The sequence below is a fragment of the Chiloscyllium plagiosum genome, unplaced genomic scaffold (assembly GCF_037043375.1).
Source record: "Chiloscyllium plagiosum isolate Xiang-an unplaced genomic scaffold, Cpla_swu_hap1 HiC_scaffold_5, whole genome shotgun sequence".
Taxonomy (NCBI): Eukaryota; Metazoa; Chordata; class Chondrichthyes; order Orectolobiformes; family Hemiscylliidae; genus Chiloscyllium; species Chiloscyllium plagiosum.
The window spans coordinates 69,268,106-69,286,555 of record NW_028270143.1 but is presented as its reverse complement, the minus strand read 5'-3'; the positions used below and the strand labels follow the sequence as shown (position 1 = coordinate 69,286,555).

The 18,450-nt window shown below is 40.2% G+C and overlaps 1 protein-coding gene across 25 annotated transcripts in view; it reads left to right on the top strand.

The window, feature by feature from the left end:
* The window catches only part of tbc1d5 (TBC1 domain family, member 5), a 524,363-nt gene extending 513,795 nt beyond the window's left edge, over positions 1-10,568 (top strand). For all 25 annotated transcript variants that reach the window (XM_087987287.1, XM_087987275.1, XM_087987279.1 and 22 more), the window contains one exon: positions 7,965-10,568. In XM_087987287.1, coding sequence (XP_087843413.1) covers positions 7,965-8,288 — 324 coding nt within the window. In that variant the 3' untranslated portion in view covers positions 8,289-10,568. The remainder of the gene's footprint in view (positions 1-7,964) is intronic.
* The last annotated feature ends 7,882 nt before the right edge of the window (positions 10,569-18,450 follow it).

The window sequence follows — 18,450 nt, the reverse complement described above, 5'->3', positions numbered from 1 at the left end:
AGGTCCCATGACCTTTGTTCAGAACTGTTCAGATCTGCCAGACCTGCTGAATTTTTCCAGCAGTTTCTGATTTTGTTTGTGATTTCCGACATCTGCAGTTGTTTGGTTTTTGTGAATATACTTTCTTATCGAGCTGGAAAGCTTCCTTATCATCTTTATTATTCTTTCACAGTGGCCATTTTATTAAATGCACGTGAGCAGTAATATTAGCAGTGCATTCCCTTGAATTGCACTGCAGTTAGAAACACCTTACGCATTCCAGCTCTAGGAGGATTCTCAAACGCTTGATATTTCTCCAAAAGAAAACTTTTTATAAATAAGGACATCCTTAAATTTCTGTTTAATACAAGCTATGGTGTTAGAAAGAATTGCAAAATAAGATTAAAATGCAGTTTTGAAACAATGATTTGGGTCGGGATCATCTCCAAATGGCCAGGAAGAATCAAATTTAAGATGAAAACATGAAGAGCAATCATGAAGAATTAAGAAATGGTACAACTAACACACTGAAACTTAGCAGGAATTTTTCACCTCGTGAAAGGTGAGAAATAATTTTCTCTTGACTAGCTGACAGGTAAAATATTGATCCTTGTCGCTGAGTATGTTAGTAAAAATAATATATTTGAACATACATTCTGGTAAGACAGCCAATCATCACCTTATTATCAAATCATTGAGAAATGTATAACCATCTGTCAGCTCTCTACTTGTTCCTTCACAAGGACCCTTGCAGCTTACCCAAATTTGGAGAGCTCAAGCAGCTGTTTGCACAATAACGTTAATTAAACAACCTGAACCAGACCAACTTATCATGAGCTGCTTGGTCAGCTAAGGTTTTTTTGTGGTGTTGGATTTCAAAAGTTGTCAGACATCGATAGAGATATCCGAGCTCTGACCCTTCACCTTTACCAAAACCAACTGCATAGAACTCATGAACATTTTTGATCTCAAAGATATGTTTTCTTTAGTCAATGATAGAAAGTGGGTTTCACTTACAAAGTCAGCATTTCTTGCCTCCCAATCCTTAATTGCCCTTGCACAGAGTGGTTTGTTAGGCCCTTTCACAGTAGTTAAGAGGTAACCGCGTTGCTGTGGATCTGGAGTCTCATGGGGCCAGACCATGAAAGGACTGCAATTTTTTTCTCTCCTATTGTTCTATTGTAAACAGGGTTTTGTGATAATTGGTGATAGTTTCATAATCACCTTTAGTGAAAACAACTTTCCATTACAGATTTATTGAATTCAAATTCCACCAGGTGTCATTGTGGGATTTTCTTGAACCTAAAGCATTAGCCCGGACCTCTGAATTACTAATTTGAGAAACTGCACACAGTTGCATTGTTGCTGTCTGCCATTCCTGTCCTCTGATCACCTATAAATCTTTTGTTTCTTTCATGTTCCTCCACTATCTAACACTCTCTCATCTCCTTTTCACTTTAGCTCTCCTGACCCAATGCTGACTGACAATAGTAATGGTTGCCTTTTGGTCAGGCATTGATTCTCAACACATCAGTGTCTCTTTGCTTCACATTCAGCTCTGTCAACTATACTGTTGAAATCCCTGCTACATCTGTCTTTATACATCACTCAGCACCAAGGCCCAGGGAAAACTCTTAAACATATTATCTGTGATAGTGAGTACTGTACATCATTCTTCTCATCTTCTCTGCAACATTTATTGCACTGGCACTTCACCTTTACATTGAATTATTCCAATACACCCTTACAACCTGGAAATCATGCACACTCCATTTTGTCCAAAGCACAGCTAACCATGCTCTATTCCTGATGAAGGGCTTTTGCGCGAAACATCGATTTTCCTGCTCCTCGGATGCTGCCTTACCTGCTGTGCTTTTCCAGCACCACTCTGATCTAAACACAGCTGTCCATATCCTATTTTCACAATGAGGGGACAGTAGCACCATGATAATGTAACTGGATTAGTTTCTCCATCTGGCTGCAGCCTCAAGGTTATCCGGTTCACTCTGAACTAGCTAAATAACCATTCAAATTTTAGCAGATCGCCATTAGCTGAGTGATGGTCATGTGTCAGCAAATTTTAAAAAAATTGACATCACTGTATTGACATGCTGACATATTGATTAGTTACTGGATGATTAATCAAACACTTCAGACTAGTAATCCAAAATATATGTTCAAAGCCCACCATGTGTTTAGGGTTTTGAAAGATATATATATATATATGAAATGTTTAAAAAGTCAGTATTAATAATACTTATAATGAAAGTAGCATATTGTCATGAAAACTCTACTGGTTCACAAACAAAATCCATCAAGGAAGAACATCTGCCATTTTTACCTGATCCACTATTTTACAAAAAGACTTCTCTCAGCATTGTTTGATCACCCATCATAGCTGGTGTCTCTTTTCCTAGTCATTTTAATTTGTGAATTGCTCTACCATTCTTTAATGTTACAGGCAGGTTGTTGCTGTTCCTAATTATTCCATTACTGCAACATTCAACACATTAAATAGAAAAAACAACAGAGGCAAGGTTCCTTCACTGCTCTTTTGAGAGAGAAAATGATTTTCACTGAGTTTCTTGGGTAAAATTCAGAAATAAATTTGGATGGGCTACCAATGATATGGTCCCACTCAAGAAGGAACTGAAGTTGAAGTCTGAGCTGAAGTTCCAATTGCAAGTTCTGCAAGTACCAGCAGTCTTGGTTTAAAATCAGCCAATATCTGTATTTAAAGGAAATGGCTATATCATAAAAGTTGTAACAAAAAACTGTTATCAAAATCTTGAGTTCCATTGCAAAAGGAGATATTTGGAAAAACTGAAAAAGAATCCAATCAGAAATCATGGTTGAACCAATTTATATCACTTTTACAATATGCACAACAATAAAAATCTCATCCAAAGGTAGGTCAAAAACCTTTGCTAAAGAGGAAATTAATGTAATAGTGAAGAAGGATATTAGCTCTGGTGAAGTAAAATCTGTATGGTAGAGCTTAGAAACATCAATGGGCAGAGAATGATCGTGAGGTTTACATAAAGATGCCCAAATTGTAATGGCAGTGTTGGGATAGCATGAAATGTCGTGGAGAAAATGTAGAGAATCACCAGGAGACGCAGAGGGTTCTTCAAGAAGTAGGTCTTTTATTTGCAAACAAAAAACTATGATACTGAGGAAACAGATTCTCGAATGCCCATGAACCTCAGGGTCTATGTTTTTTTTATATTTTTTTTATGATGTTCTGTTAGTTTATCAGCATGTCTAACTATATGAATCAAAGTACCTCACTCTAGCTACACAATAAGCCAGTGATGTTAGTTCCCATTATCTCTTTAGTTGTAGATTCTACTTAATGTTATTCTAATGTCACAGTTAGATATTTAGTGCTAACTCTTTCATTCCAGACCCTACTTAATATTTTCCTAATGTCATGATTAAATATTTATTATCACCTCTGCTACAGTGATCTTCCATTCCAGACTAACCTGTCATGATAGATATTTAGCTATTTTATCTATTACAATAGTCTCCTTTCTCAAGCTGACTCTACTAACTATTAATTAGATTTTTAATGTCATGTCCCAAATATTTATGGTCCCAATCTTGTCATAATGATATTTAACAGGGAAACTAGCTCTGCTAATTGGTGTAAGAGCATTCCTCTATTCTTATCCCATCTTGCCTTCCACAGAGCTCATTACCTGTGGTCTTCATGCTTTAACCCTTCCCATGCTTTCATGCTTTTATTTTCCATAGAAACAGGAAATTAGAGATGCAAGCAACAAAAGTACAGCTGTAATTATGGACTACTTTAATGTGCAAATAGATTGGGCAAATCAAATCAGTAGCAATACTGCAGAGGAGGAATTCCTTGAGTATGTACCCGATGGTTTTCCAGATCAGCATGTTGAATCAAGTAAGGAACAGGCCAAATTAGACTGGATAGTGTGTAATGAGAAGAGAATCATTGGCATTCTAGCTGTGTGAGACCCCTTGGAGAAGGAAAACCAATATATAGAATTCTTCATTAAGACCAAGAGTGACATACTTGTATCTGATACTTTACTCTGAGTAAAGGAAACCAATAAATGAGGTGTAAGCTGATTACAAAAAATTTTGAAATGTTACTTAAGGGATTATGGTGGTTAGGCAAGGGCAACATGTAAAGAGTGCATGGAGTATCTGCAATAACTGTCTGTTTGTGTCTTGCACAAAAATGAAATGGAAAAGGTGGTCTGACCATGGCTAACAAGAGAAATTAAGGACAGCATCAGGTACACGGAAGGGCATACAAATTGATCAAAGATAGCAGCAGACCTGAGGATTGGGAGCAGTTTAGATTTCAGCAGAGGAGGACACTCTGATGACTGTATTGGCGCTACCTCGTGCTCCCAAGAGGAGGTTGAACAGTTCATCCACTTTACTAACACCTTCCACCCTGACCTCAAATTTACCTGGACTGGCTCAGACTCCTCCCTCCCCTTCCTAGACCTCTCAATTTCTATCTCGAGCGACCGACTCAACACGGACATTTACTATAAACCAACCGACTCCCACAGTTACCTAGATTACACCTCCTCCCGCCCTGCCCCCTGTAAAAACGCCATCCCATATTCCCAATTCCTTTGCCTCCGCCGCATCTGCTCCCAGGAGGACCAATTCCAATACCGAACAACCCAGATGTCCTCCTACTTCAAAGACCGCAATTTACCCTCAGACGTGGTTGACGATGCTCTCCACTGCATCTCCTCCACTTCCCGCTCCTCCGCCCTTGAACCCCGCCCCTCCAATCGCCACCAGGACAGAACCCCACTGGTCCCCACCTACCACCCCACTAACCTCCAGATACATCGTATTATCCTTCGTCATTTCTGCCACCTCCAAACAGACTCCACCACCAAGGATATATTTCCCTCCCCTCCCCTATCAGCATTCCGGAAAGACCACTCCCTCCGCGACTCCCTCGTCAGGTCCACACCCCCACCAACCCAACCTCCACTCCCGGCACCTTCCCCTGCAACCGCAAGAAATGCAAAACTTGCGCCCACACCTCCCCCCTCACTTCCCTCCAAGGCCCCAAGGGATCCTTCCATATCCGTCACAAATTCACCTGCACCTCCACACAGATCATTTACTGCATCCGCTGCACCTGATGTGGCCACCTCTACTTGGGTAGACAGGCCTACTTGCGGAACATTTCAGAGAACACCTCTGGGACACCTGCATCAACCACGTCAACCGCCCCGTGGCTGAACACTTTAACTCCCCCTCCTACTCCGCCAAGGACATGCAGGTCCTTGGCCTCCTCCATCGCCAGACCATGGCAACACGACGACTGGAGGAAGAGCACCTCCTCTTCCGCCTAGGAACCCTCCAACCACAAGGGATGAATGCAGATTTCTCCAACTTCCTCATTTCCCCTCCCCCCACCTTATCTCAGTCCCAACCCTCGGACTCAGCACCGCCTTCTTCACCTGCAATCTTCTTCCCGACCTCTCCGCCCCCACCCCCTCTCCGGCCTATCACCCTCCCCTTAAACTCCTTCCACCTATTGCATTCCCAACGCCCCTTCCCCCAAGTCCCTCCTCCCTACCTTTTATCTTAGCCTGCTTGGCACACCTCCCTCATTCCTGAAGAAGGGCTTATGCCCAAAACATCGATTCTCCTGCTCCTTGGATGCTGCCTGACATGTTGTACTTTCTCCACAATCAATGTCAGGCTAAGTGGTCTATAAGTTCCTGTTTTCTCTCTAATTACTTTTTTAAAAAAGAGGAGTTACATTAGCTACCCTCCAATCCATAGGAATGGTTCCCCAGTCTGTAGAGTCTTGAAAGATGACCACCGGTGCATCTATTCTTTTTGGGCCACTTGTTTAGGCCCTGAGGATTTATCAACTTTAATCCTATCAATTTCACTTCTAATTCTGATTTGCTTCACTTACTCCCTCTTACTAGACCCTTGTGTTCTCTAACATTTATAACTTTCCCTGTTTCTTAATAGAAGGCACCCACAATTGTCTTTATTAATCTTCTTCTTTTCACATACTTATAAAAGTGTTCACAATCAATTTGTATGTTCTGTATACATTTACTCTTGTACTCTACTCCTCCTCCCTACCATTGATTGTGGAGAAAATACTGGAGTCAATCTTAAAAGTCCATCAATAGCAGAGCACTTGAAAAATGGTGACAGGATTGGACAAAGTCAATATTGATTAATGAAAGAATGTAACTTTGGAGAGTTGATAAGGGGGAGCCAGTGAATGTATTTTATTGAACTTTGAGAATGTTTTTGATAAAGTAAGCGATTAGCATGCAAAATTGAAGTGCAATGGCTTGAGGGTAGTGTACTGACTTGGATGGAGAAGTGGTTGACAGGCGGGAAACAACAAATAGGAGCAAACAGGTCTTTTTCCAAGTGACAGGCAGTGACTAGCAGAATACCATAGGGATCAGGTTGAACCCTGGCTAATCACGACATTAAATTATTCCGATGAGGGAACTAAATGTAATACCTCAAAGTTTGCAGATGGCACAAAACTGGGTAGGAGAGTGAGAAGGAGGCAGAGATGCTTCAGTGTGATTTGAGCAAGTAGAGTGGGCAAATTCATGGCAGATGAAGTATAATGTGGATAAATAAGAGATTATCCACTTTGAAAGCAAAAACGGGATTTTTATCTGAACAGTGATAAGTTGGGAAAGAGGGAGGTGCAACAGGATCTATTCTTATGACTTGATGTCCATTTTCTGAAATTAAATGTAGAGCAGTGACAGGGAGTTAAGAAGGCAAATGGTATGTTGGCCTTCATACCAAAAGGATTTGAGTACAGGAACAGGGATGTCTTCACAGACGTGCTGAGATCACACCTGCAGTACTATAGTTTTGGTCTCCTTATCTCAGGGAGCGTGTTCTGGGATTTCCCAGACACTAGGCCCATGTCATTACATGGGCTGCTACCAAGTACTACTCATTGTCACCCACTAATTGTCCCCCATCAGCAGCTATCATTGCCCCCCAGACTGCCCTTTAACCACTACTTTGAACGTCCAATAGTTTTTCTCTCTCTTTGGGCTCTGTCTGCATCTATCATTTACTCTCCCCTCTCCCCACCTTCATATAAAAACTCTTTTTTGTAGCTGCCACCAGTTCTAAAGAAGGGTCACTGGGCCCAAAATGTTAACTCTGATTTCCCAGAACAGATGCTGACAGACCTGCTGAGATTTTCCCGAAGTTTCTGTTTTTATATTGGTAATGGGCTAATGGGTTGAATGGCTTCTTATTTTGAAAATTCTTTGTCAGCTTTAGTGGCTATGAATTGCATTTAAAAGTTTACCTCATCTCTTTATACATAATAATGATTGAATTTACATTGTTAGTCCAAAAGAGACAAGCCTGCTTGTGCAGTACATTATTTCTGCATCATTTTGCTTAGATAAATTTCAGTTTCAAGTGCATGTTGTATAAATACAGATGTCAGAGTTAATTTTATAAATGCATTGACCAGCTGAATGTATTAATCAACTTTTCAATCTTCACTTTGATATTTGAGTTTTAAAATTATATCTTTTCAGCATATTTCTTTTTTATTATTAAATAATATTGTAGAATGGTTACAGCCCATCACCTCTGCAATAGCTGTATGCAGGAACAACACAGCCAGTCTAATTTGCCTGTCTCACACATCTTTTCTTATCAAATACCAAATTCCCTTTGAATGCCTCAATTAAATCTCCCCCAACGGGTTCTTAGGCAAAACATTAAAAATCCTAAACACTCCAACGCCATTGCATAAAGAAGATTTTCCTCACAATTCCTCTGGTTGTTTTGGCTTAAAATTGATCTCCTTTGGTTCTGAATCCTTTTACTAATGGGAACAATTTTGACAAATGCGTATCTAAATCTTTTGTAAACGTTCACCATAACCAATTGCTTTGTGAATTAGTGACCCACTGTTTTTTAACTGTTGCCATTTTTATCTCTAGGCTACATCGCTGACTTCCTTGAATTCGGAAGGTAGAAATTCAGATGACTATATCTTGGTTTCTAAAGATGATGATGACTTGGTGCATGAGCATCCCTCAGAAAAATTGGAATCAACAGGAATGGCAAAGAAGCTTCAAACTTCACAGAAACCTAACACCACTGAAGCAATTAGAAAACAATCACAGCAATCCCCAGTTTTTTCTGACCCTCTGACTGGTGGAGTTCTGGAGTCACCATCCAGCAACTCAGGATCCAGTCCAGATGATGACAGTAGCAACAGCAAGGATTCTGATTTCACCATTGTCAGCCCACTGGACATCTGAATTTAATTTTTCCCAGCATTGGCCTCTGTGTTATTAGAAAACCTATTTCCTGCTCGCTAATGAAATTCTGTATGGATTGCTTGGCAAATGCGACACTCCTCTAAATCTGAAAATTATATCAACTTTGACGAGGCTCCTTATGAATGGCCTTGTGATTTAATAATGTATATTGGATTATAGTTAAATGATGGACATTGGTTAAATCATATGAATTTACATTTAGTGACCATCTCACATCCACACCAGCTAAATCTAAACTGGCCACATATTCTCAGCAGATTCCAGGAGTACACAACTTGACACCAGTTCCACATGATCCAAGGTCGTGGAGTGCACTTTGATCTGGTTCCAGCTACCACTCAGTAGCCCAGCTACCTGTGGCCCCCAATGTTTGGACATTTTGGCTCTGGAGCCATTTCCCTTTCTACTACGCTTCTCAGGAAAACCGCAAAATTCAGGAACTATTCAAAAATGAATAGGGTCAAGCATATGCACTGTAGCCGCAGAGTGAGATCTTTGCGTAAAGTCTCTATGTTGGGTCTCTCCTACTACCAGTCAAACAAAGGAACTTGGCAATCCTTCCAACCATTGCCATCTGCCCAATAACACAAACTTGTCCATTTCCTTTATCACCTCAGGACAGCTCAGATCACATGGCTTGAGATTTTAACTATCACAGCTTTTAATAGGGCATTTATTGAAGATGAATTTCATGAAGTGGGAGGGGGGCTCTTCTGGGTCATTGATTACTCAATTGAGACAGTATCTCATCTGAGGATTGAATCCAAAAGCAGGTATATCATCATCCTCCTTTGGCCCTCCATCACTAATAAGTCTGTCTGCTTAATCATTTTAGAACAGCAACTTCAGAATAATTTTACTGAATTGGTATCTGCTTGTAAGTTAAATGTTGTGATAATTGTGAATAACAATATTGATATAGGGACTTGACTGGGAGACAGAGATCAAAATCATTATTTTTCATTTTGAGAGCTCCCCTGAGACTTCCTTAGGGACTATTTGTTTTCAGAGACTCCTTAGAACTAGAGAAGGGCTGACCTCACTGTCTCCGAAAGAAAGGTCACCTCTGTCTTTACATGTTTGAGGCTACCAACAACATTTCAGGGGCAGATTTGACTGCCATTCTCATTTACTTTGAGCACTGCTTGGAGGATATGTCTGCATGAGTGCACTGGATCTTCTATTCTACACAGTAGGCAATGGAGAGCTCTGCATCATTCCCGTAGTTGAGGCCTGATGTGATTGAATTGTAATCAGGCTGACAATTCTCCACTGTAGGGAATCCTATGCAGGTACACCCTCTCTACTTCTCCCAGCTCCCCCAGCCCATCATGTCCATTTCAGCTGTCTCAGATAAACTCTCTATAAGTTTAAAGGATAAAATTGGTGTGAGTATTTTGAATTACAAAGATATTTAGGCAAAAGGAAGCTATTCATTAAACTGGTATCTCCCATTCCTTTCCAGTTTCTGAAGTTTCTAACACCAACCTGTTGTGGAAGTGATGTGATCACTGACATGTATTACTGGAGTACAGGAATCTTTTATTCACTCTAATTATCTCTTAGTAATGGAAATGCAATAAATACTTTGTATCTGGTAATGATTAACCAAATGAGCTTGGAATAATGCTATTTTATTCATCTCAATTTGATTTGGTGTTCTTTCGTGGCTTTGTTGCCTTTATGCTAATTGCTGTTTGATTATATCAGCAATATTGCACTGAAATGTGTTTACATTCTGCTTCCAATTTCATGTTATGGAAATAGTGTCTTTTTATTCAACTGCTCTATCTCATGTATGTGCCCATACCGAGGAGCATTTTGCAAAACTAGGCACTGAGAATTTCATGAAATATAAGTCACTATTGCTGAGTAATTAGTTAAAAATTTAGTTGCCTGAATATTTTATACTATTTCTACTATAAAAACCTGCTATCAAATAATTGCAGTAACATGTCAACTCATTTAACAATGTGTACAGTACATACAATTGCTGGAATGTTTAATTTTGTATATCGTACATGTATAATGTCTGGTGTATAACTGAGAAAAATCACTGGAAGGTATAATATCAATATTTGTTGGAGTGATTTAAACTTTCAACATAATATCTCGAATGTTAAGTGAACCGCCCACAGAATTCTTAGAATGTACACTGAATGCCATAACCAAATTGTGTTTCTTAAGGTATTGGCCTGTTATATCGAAAGTAATATTGTTAAAATTGACAGTATAAAGACTCTGTTTTATTTTACAGAATTCATAGATAACAGATTATTGATTTGTAGATTGATACAGCACAGGAGTTTGCCATTTGGCCACATCTGTGTTGACCCTTTAAAAGAACATTTACACAGCATCACCTCCTTGCTTTTTTCCACGTTCTGCAAATATTTCTTTTTCAGATATGGATCCAAGTCCCTTGTGAAATCCAGTCTGCCCCCACCATACCCTCAGGCAGTGCATTTCTGCATGAAAAAATGCTTTTGTGTCACTGTGTTTCTTTTATTAATAAGCTTACATTTATGCCATCTGATTGTCAATCCTTCCACCCATGTGAGCAGTTTCTCCCAACCATTGTGATTTTTGTGTGCCTCCATCAATTCTCCTCTCAATTTTTGCTTCAAGAGAATGGTCCCAATTTTTTGTGTATAACTGAAATCCAGCATCTCTGGAACCATCCTCATGAATCTATTGTGCACCCTCTCTGAATAACTTCTCTTTCTTCCTACAGTGTAGTGCCCAGAACTGGATGCAGTTCTCCAGTTGAGGCTAAACTAATATTTTATACAGATTTAGCATAACTTTCTTTTATATATCCCTCCATTGATAAAGCCCAGTATTACCTATGAATTCTTAACTGCGCTGTCAACTTATTCTGCCTCTCTGTCATTTATCTACAGATACCCCCATATCCTGCTATGTGTGTACCTTTTGTTATATTACCTCTCCACGTTGTTCTCATTAGAATTAATCACTTTACTCTTTTGTATCTTAAATTTCATCTGTCACTTGTCCACCCATTCCATCAACTTTCTACACCATCCTCCTCCTGGTTGACAATACATCCAAGTTCCATATCATCTGCAAATTTTGAAATTGTGCCCTGTACATCAAAGTCTAAGTCTATTGTATTCAGGATGAGCATGGAAAAAGATGACTGTACAAAAGGACCATTCACCACACTTTTCTGTCCAAAGTCAATTTCATGTCCATGTTGTGACTCTGGCTTTATTCTCCACATGAACCATCACTTGTATCAGTTTTGTAGGTTGGAGAGTGAGGTGTTTTCAGAACTCCACCAACTGTCCAGTCCACCTTGACAACCTGGTATTCACATTCCTTCTTTCTCTACCCACTCTTAAGCTTTCAGGTGACCATATTGATAAAAGTGTTATCTATCGCACTCTCACTTTGTGCAGCAATGATACCAGCTGATGGAATACAGTGTGATACGACTGATACCATCAACAGCATCTGCTCACCAATTACCTGCTCAGTAATGTCCAGTTTGGATTCTGCAGGGCCACTCAGCTCCTGACCTGTTTACAGCTTTGGGTCAAACGTGGACAAAAGAGCTGAATCCCAGAGGTGAAGTGAGAGTGGCAGCCCTTGATATCAAAGCTGCATTTGACTGAGTAGTATCAAGGAGCCCTAGCAAAACTAGAATCAGTAGGTATCAGAGGGCAAACTCTCCACTGGTTGGAGTCATACCTGGTACAAAGAAAGATTGTGGTTGTTGGAGATCAGTCCTCTCAGCTCTGCAGGAGTTCCTTCACTTCCACTGGGTCAAAATCCTGGAATTCCTACCTGAGGGGCATTGTGGGTCAACCCACAGCAGGTGAACTGCTACAATTCAAAAAGGCAGCTCACTACCACCTCAAGGGCAACTAGGGACGGGCAATAGAATGTTGGACAACCCAATGATATCCACATCCCATGAATGAATAAAAAACTGCTGCTGCTCAAGTTCTGAAACAAGGAAGGAAAGTTGATGCAGCTGGCAATTTCTGCACCTGTGGTTATCTAGGACACATTAAATGTCCTCCGGTCCCCAAATAGAGCAGGATGTGCACTCCATGAGTCAGAGCTCTCCTGCCATTCCTATATTTGTAATAAAATTTACTACTTAAAAGAACCACGTCCCTCAAGCTATCTGCCTCCCTTCTGTTGTCAGTTACATATTGGAATGTTTACATAATTATTGTTATGTAATACATGATTTTTAAATTTAATTTCTCAGCTCTTTTGACCGACTTCCTAATTTTGAAGGAAGGGAAATAAAGCTCCAATAGTCACCAGCCAATCAGCTCATGATCTCCTTGTGCAGTCACATTGATTTTGATGTTGCTTCCTCTCTTTTGATGAGCTGCACACAGCTCAGTGTCTCCCTCACATATAACCTGACTTGCTGCACATTACTTCTGTTCTCTTCCCTGTGAAATAAAAAACAAAGTGCTGGAGAAACTGCGCAGGCCTGGCAGCCTCTATGGTGAGAGAAACAAAGTTAATTTTGCAAAGAACAATCATATCAGACTCAAAATGTTAACACTATCTCACAGATGACTCTAGACTTGCTTTGTTTCTTGAGCACTTTGCATTTTATTTCATATCTTCAGCATCTGTAATATTTTGATTTTATTTGAGTGCTTCACAGTGACCCTGATCTGATACATAAACTTGCCAGCTCTCAGTTTTTTTCTTAATTCATTCGCGGGATGAGGACATTGCTGACTAAGTCAGCATTTATTGCCCGTTCTTAATTGTCTAGAGGGCAGCGAAGAGTCTACCATGTGGCTGTTCTTTATTGTACTAAATGTACACATGATCTGTATCTTTTTTTCTACACACATTAAATTGCAAGACATAATTTTATTCAGATTAATGATAGGAACTTTTAATGAAGCTGAACATGTTTAATAATCCATCACGGTGCTGACCAATGAACAGCTAAAATGGCAACCAAGCATAACTCTAACGACTTATTTTAGCAGGCTGCCTTAAAAAAGTCTGTCATATTGGAACCAAACACACAAAAATCTAAAAATAATAAAGAAACCCATTTTTTCTGTTCTGGAACAAACTCACCCAGAGCTGAAGGTTCCAAGCAGACAAAGCTTTATTTATTCCAACTGTGAGCATCATCAGCAAGATTATGTTCTACACAGGCCTATACCTCCCCAAATCAATCTGTTACTTCCAAAGCATTCTATTGAACTAAGGAAACATTCTTACTTGAGACATCCTGGAACTGTAATAATGTTCCTAACAATGAGGTGCAATCAGTGTATAGGTCAACCAGTTCACAGACAAACTTTCATAAATAGAAATCAGTCTGTCTCAGGTTCAGCTGACAGTGATGATTCTTGGAGAGGTAAAGCAGTAACTTTATGCCAACTGTTTGCCCTGTCTTCTGCAGTTATGTTTGTGCTGGCTGTCATAGGAGAGGGAGCATACAGTGCTCACCAATGCTCCCGTTGCCTTTAAAGAGAGACATCACAGTGCTTTATTTCCCCCCCCAACTCCATTTTGATTTAACCCCTTCCTGTTCTGCCTATCCGGCATCCCCCTTGATGTTTGATGGTTCACATTGCCCATAATGGATGTTCCATGTAATTTTCTAATTGGCTGCATGTGTGATTACTGCTGGTTATTAATAGTTTAAAAGTTCATGTGATGACAAGGCATGATGTAACAGATTGGAGTAAGGATAAGGGGCAAGGTGCTTGGGCCCCAAATTTATTGAACTTGATATTGCGTCCAGAAGACTGCAGGATCCTTAAGGGGAAAATTAGATGCTGTTCTTCCACCTTTTGCTGAACTTCACTGGAGCACTGCAGCAAGCCTGAAACAGAGATGATAGCCAGGGAACTGAAAGCTCAGGGTCATTTTTGCAGACAGAACGTGGGTGTACTGGATGTCGTACTGGGTGAACGTGGGTGTCTAGGCACAACCTTTGATTCCTTCCAAAATGCAATATACAAGTGGGTTTGTGTTATGAAATCTTTTGTAAGTCAATGTCACCTGCTGTTCCTGATATCTTCACTTCTTAAAAAAGCTTAAAACTCTTAAATTTCCATCTTCCTTCTGCTCTGATGAAATGTCAACAGCCTGGAGCATTAACTCTTTCTCTGTCCACAGATGTTGCCTAACCTATTGAATATTTCCATAATTTTTGTTTTATTTAAAGAATGGCCTTGAAGGAGGAAACCAATTTGTTCAGATGTTTAGGAAGTGATTTCAGATCTGACATATTTATGCAATCATTAGATGGATGTTAGAACCACAGAAATGTTGTAGTAGCAGAAAGAGACTACTTGGCCTATCATGACTGCTCCAGAAGAGTCTGTCAGCTGCCATTGTAATCCCAGTTTCAGCACCTGGACTGTAGCTTCTGGTGTAGATCCACGTTCCTTTTCAATAAGTTGAGGTTTTCTGCCTCAACCACTATTACTGGACAGAATACTCCAGACCCTCACCACTCTCTTACTATGCTGCCTCCTCGAATCCTTCTGCCTATCACCGGCAAGCCATGTCCCCCATTAATTGACCTCCCAGGGAAATAGATCTTCCCTGTCCTCTCTATCCAAACCTCTTTTTTTTACACTTCAGTTAAGTCACCACTCAGCTTCCTACATTCTCAGGATAACAACTCTAGTCTATCCAATCTTTCCTCATAGCTGATTGTATGGTAAGTGCTGGGGGTAGGGGCATTGTGGGAAGGTGTTGGGAGTGGTGGAGAAGGGAACGGTCCCTGTGAACGCCTGACAGGGAGGGGAGGGAAATATGTGGCATGGTGGCATCCACGTCGGAAATGATGACTCATGATCCTTTGGATGTGGATGCTGATAGGTAGATGAGGACCAAGGGGCCCTATCATTTTGGGAGGGAAGAGAAAGGCTGAGCACAGAAGTGCCGGAAATGGGTCAGACCTGGCCAAGGGCCCTGTCAACCATAACGACAAAGAATCGTCAGTTGAACAACGTGGAAAGTGGCATCATCAGAACAGATGCGATGGAGCCAGAGAAACTGGGAGAATGGCATAGAGTCTTTACAGGAAGCAGGCTGTGAGGATGTATTTTAATTCAGGTAATTGTGGGAGTTGGAGAGTTTGTTCTGGATATGGGTGTCCAGTATGAATTTCTTATGGGAAAGTCATATTTCCCTAAATTGCAAGGGTTTTTTTGAAGAGGTAACAGAAAGTCCTGATGAGATAATACCACTATGCCATTGCCTCCTCCTACTTTTAAGCCTGCCAAACCACCCAGAGTTGATATAATATACATACTCCCAGAGAGAGTTTGATAGTGTCACAAAACAACTTGCCAGTAAAATTAGAGCTAATGAATTTAAAGGGATAAAGCAAGGTGAATAGAAAATTGGCTAAATGACAGGAAACAGAGAATCATGGTTAATGGGTATTTTTAGGCTGAGGTTATCATGAAGGACTGTTCTTTTCAACTTTTCCCCCTGCCTGAGGTGTGGTGACCATCAGGTTAAACCACCAGCAATCATTCTTTTGAACTGAGGTTAGACTGTCTGGCGTGGTTTCCTAGTTTATCTCTTGCTCCCTACTTGAATAGCGATCCCACATTGGCTATCCTCCAGTCCTCTGGCACCTCTCATGGCGAGAGAGGAATTGAGAATTTTTGCCAGTGGCCCTGCTATTTCCTCCTTCACCTCATCCAAACAAACTGGATGCATTATATCTGGCGCTGGAGATTTTGTTTATTCAGTTCTGTGATGAGGGCATCGCTACAATTTATTGCCCATCGGGCAGTTAAGAGCCAACCAGATTGCTGTGAGTCAGAAGTCACCTTTATGTCAAACCAGGTAAGGATTGCAGTTTCCTTCCTTAAAGGACATTAGTGAACCAGATGGGGTTTTCCTGACAATTGGCAACACCCTCATGGTCATTAGACTCTTAATTCCAGATTTTTATTGTATTCAAATTCTATCATCTGCCATGTCATGATTCGAAGATCCCCAGAACATTACCTGGATCTCTGGATTAACAGTCCAGCCATAAAACCACTAAACCATTGCCTCCTCCCACTTTTAAGCCTGCCAAACCACCCAGAGTATTCCCTCTGTCTATGCTAATTTTTAAAAGTTTATTATAGTCCTTTTCCCTGAAATCTATACACACATTGCCTCTCACTAGTGAGCATTGATACAAAGTATTCATTCAGAACCCAACCCACACCTTCTGACTCCTTGCACACATTACCTGCTGGCATGGGAATTTAACCCATGCTGTTGTCATCACAAACTGACTGTCCAGCCAACCGAGTTAGCTGACACTCAGTTTCAATCAATGACAACCTGGCTGAATAAAAAAGAAAAATATTGAGTTGGATTTAATTCTGGGATCTGACTTGTTCAGTTGCAACATCATCCGGGATTATCATAATGTACGGGGGGAGATCGGCATTGTTTTGTTGCCATTACATATAGTTTTAAATTGAGTTTCTCAGAACGTTGGTACTTTACAAATTATGGCATCAGTGGCTCCAACTTCATTTGTTTCCATTGAATATACATGTTCCAGCATTTGAAGCTTCCCCAGCATTTATTATGTTTACACTGAAATGTGCAGTGAATTTTACTTTGATTGGAGCTGTTTGATGAAAGGTGTAGTCTTGTAGATGAAGCAGATTACATGATCAGGTTGCAGTTAAAGTGCTATCTGAAACAGACCTTTTCTGGTTTCCAGGTATGAACTAAGGCTAGGCAATCATTAAGCAGCAGCAGATTGAAAACTCTCAGCACATCACTGGACACAAAATGTTAACTCTGTTTTTCTCTCCACAGATGCTACCAGACCTGATGAGTTTCTCCAGCAATTTCCTTTCTCTTTCAGATTTCCAGCATCAGCAATTCTTTATTTTATTCACTTGCTCAGATATTTTTGGACCTTCCATCCAAATTGGAGGATATCAGAGATGTCTTTTAAGCAAGTGCAGAGTCAAAGAAAAAATGGGGAAAAGATGAAAGGAAGAAAATAAGAACAATGGAGGAGTGAGTGAAAGTTAGGGTCAGGGTCATGGTTAGTGTTAGTGCTAGCGCAAGGTAAAATTTATTAATAATCCCAGCTGGCAAAAGTGGATCATTCTTGCTCCACTAATCATTAGGATAATAGCTGATCTGTTTCTGTTTTGAATTCCACATTTCTATCTCCCCAGGAGAACCCTTGATTCTTCTGCATAATAAGAATCTATCCAACTCTGTCTTGAAAAGCTTCAACAGTCCTGACTCCACTGCCCTCTGAGGCAGAGTTTCAACTTTACACAACACTGAGACAAAAAAACTCTCCTTTTCTCTGTCCTGCAAAGGCAACCTCTCATTTTAAAAGTGTCCCTTAATTCTGGATTTACCTACAATAGGAATCATGTAATGATTCGAGTATAGCCACAAAATATATGGGAGAAATCATAGAGATGTACTGGAAGGAAACAGACCCTTCGGTCCAACTCGTACATACCAACCAGATATCCTAAGTAAATCTAGTCCCATTTGCCAGCACTTGGCCCATATCCCTCTAAACCCTTCCTACTCATCTACCCATCCAGATGTCTTTTAAATCTTGTAATTGTACCAACACTATCTCTAAGATTAGAAGTCTTTCAACTGCTGAAAGAATATTAATTTTTTTTGTGAAATCAGAAGATGGTAAACAAGCAAATTTACTTTTATTCAAACTAGTTCTCAATTACTGACTTCAGGTAGCAAGCTTGCTTTGAGTGAAGGGAACAAGATTATTTGTTCCTCTCCCTGAATGGAAAATAATTGTAACATAGAATCCCCAGAGTGGGGAAAGAGGCTGTGATTCTCTGATTCACTGGTTAGAAAACTGAAAGGATCTGATTGGCCAACGGTCTTATGTCCAACTTGAGGGAAATACGTAGAGTAGGCATCAGTTCTAATCCCATTAATGTCTTGGATATCAAAAATGAATACTGTAAAAATACTGTGTAAAAGCTATAATTCAGACTGAATGCAAAATAAAGAGCTGTCCTGTACGTTATTAATATTTCACAGGGTTTACTTTCAACTAAATCTTAATAGAAGTCAATGAGACGTGGCAACATTTGACCAGCAATCATCATTACAGTATGAGTGGTTTATATCTATGCACAAT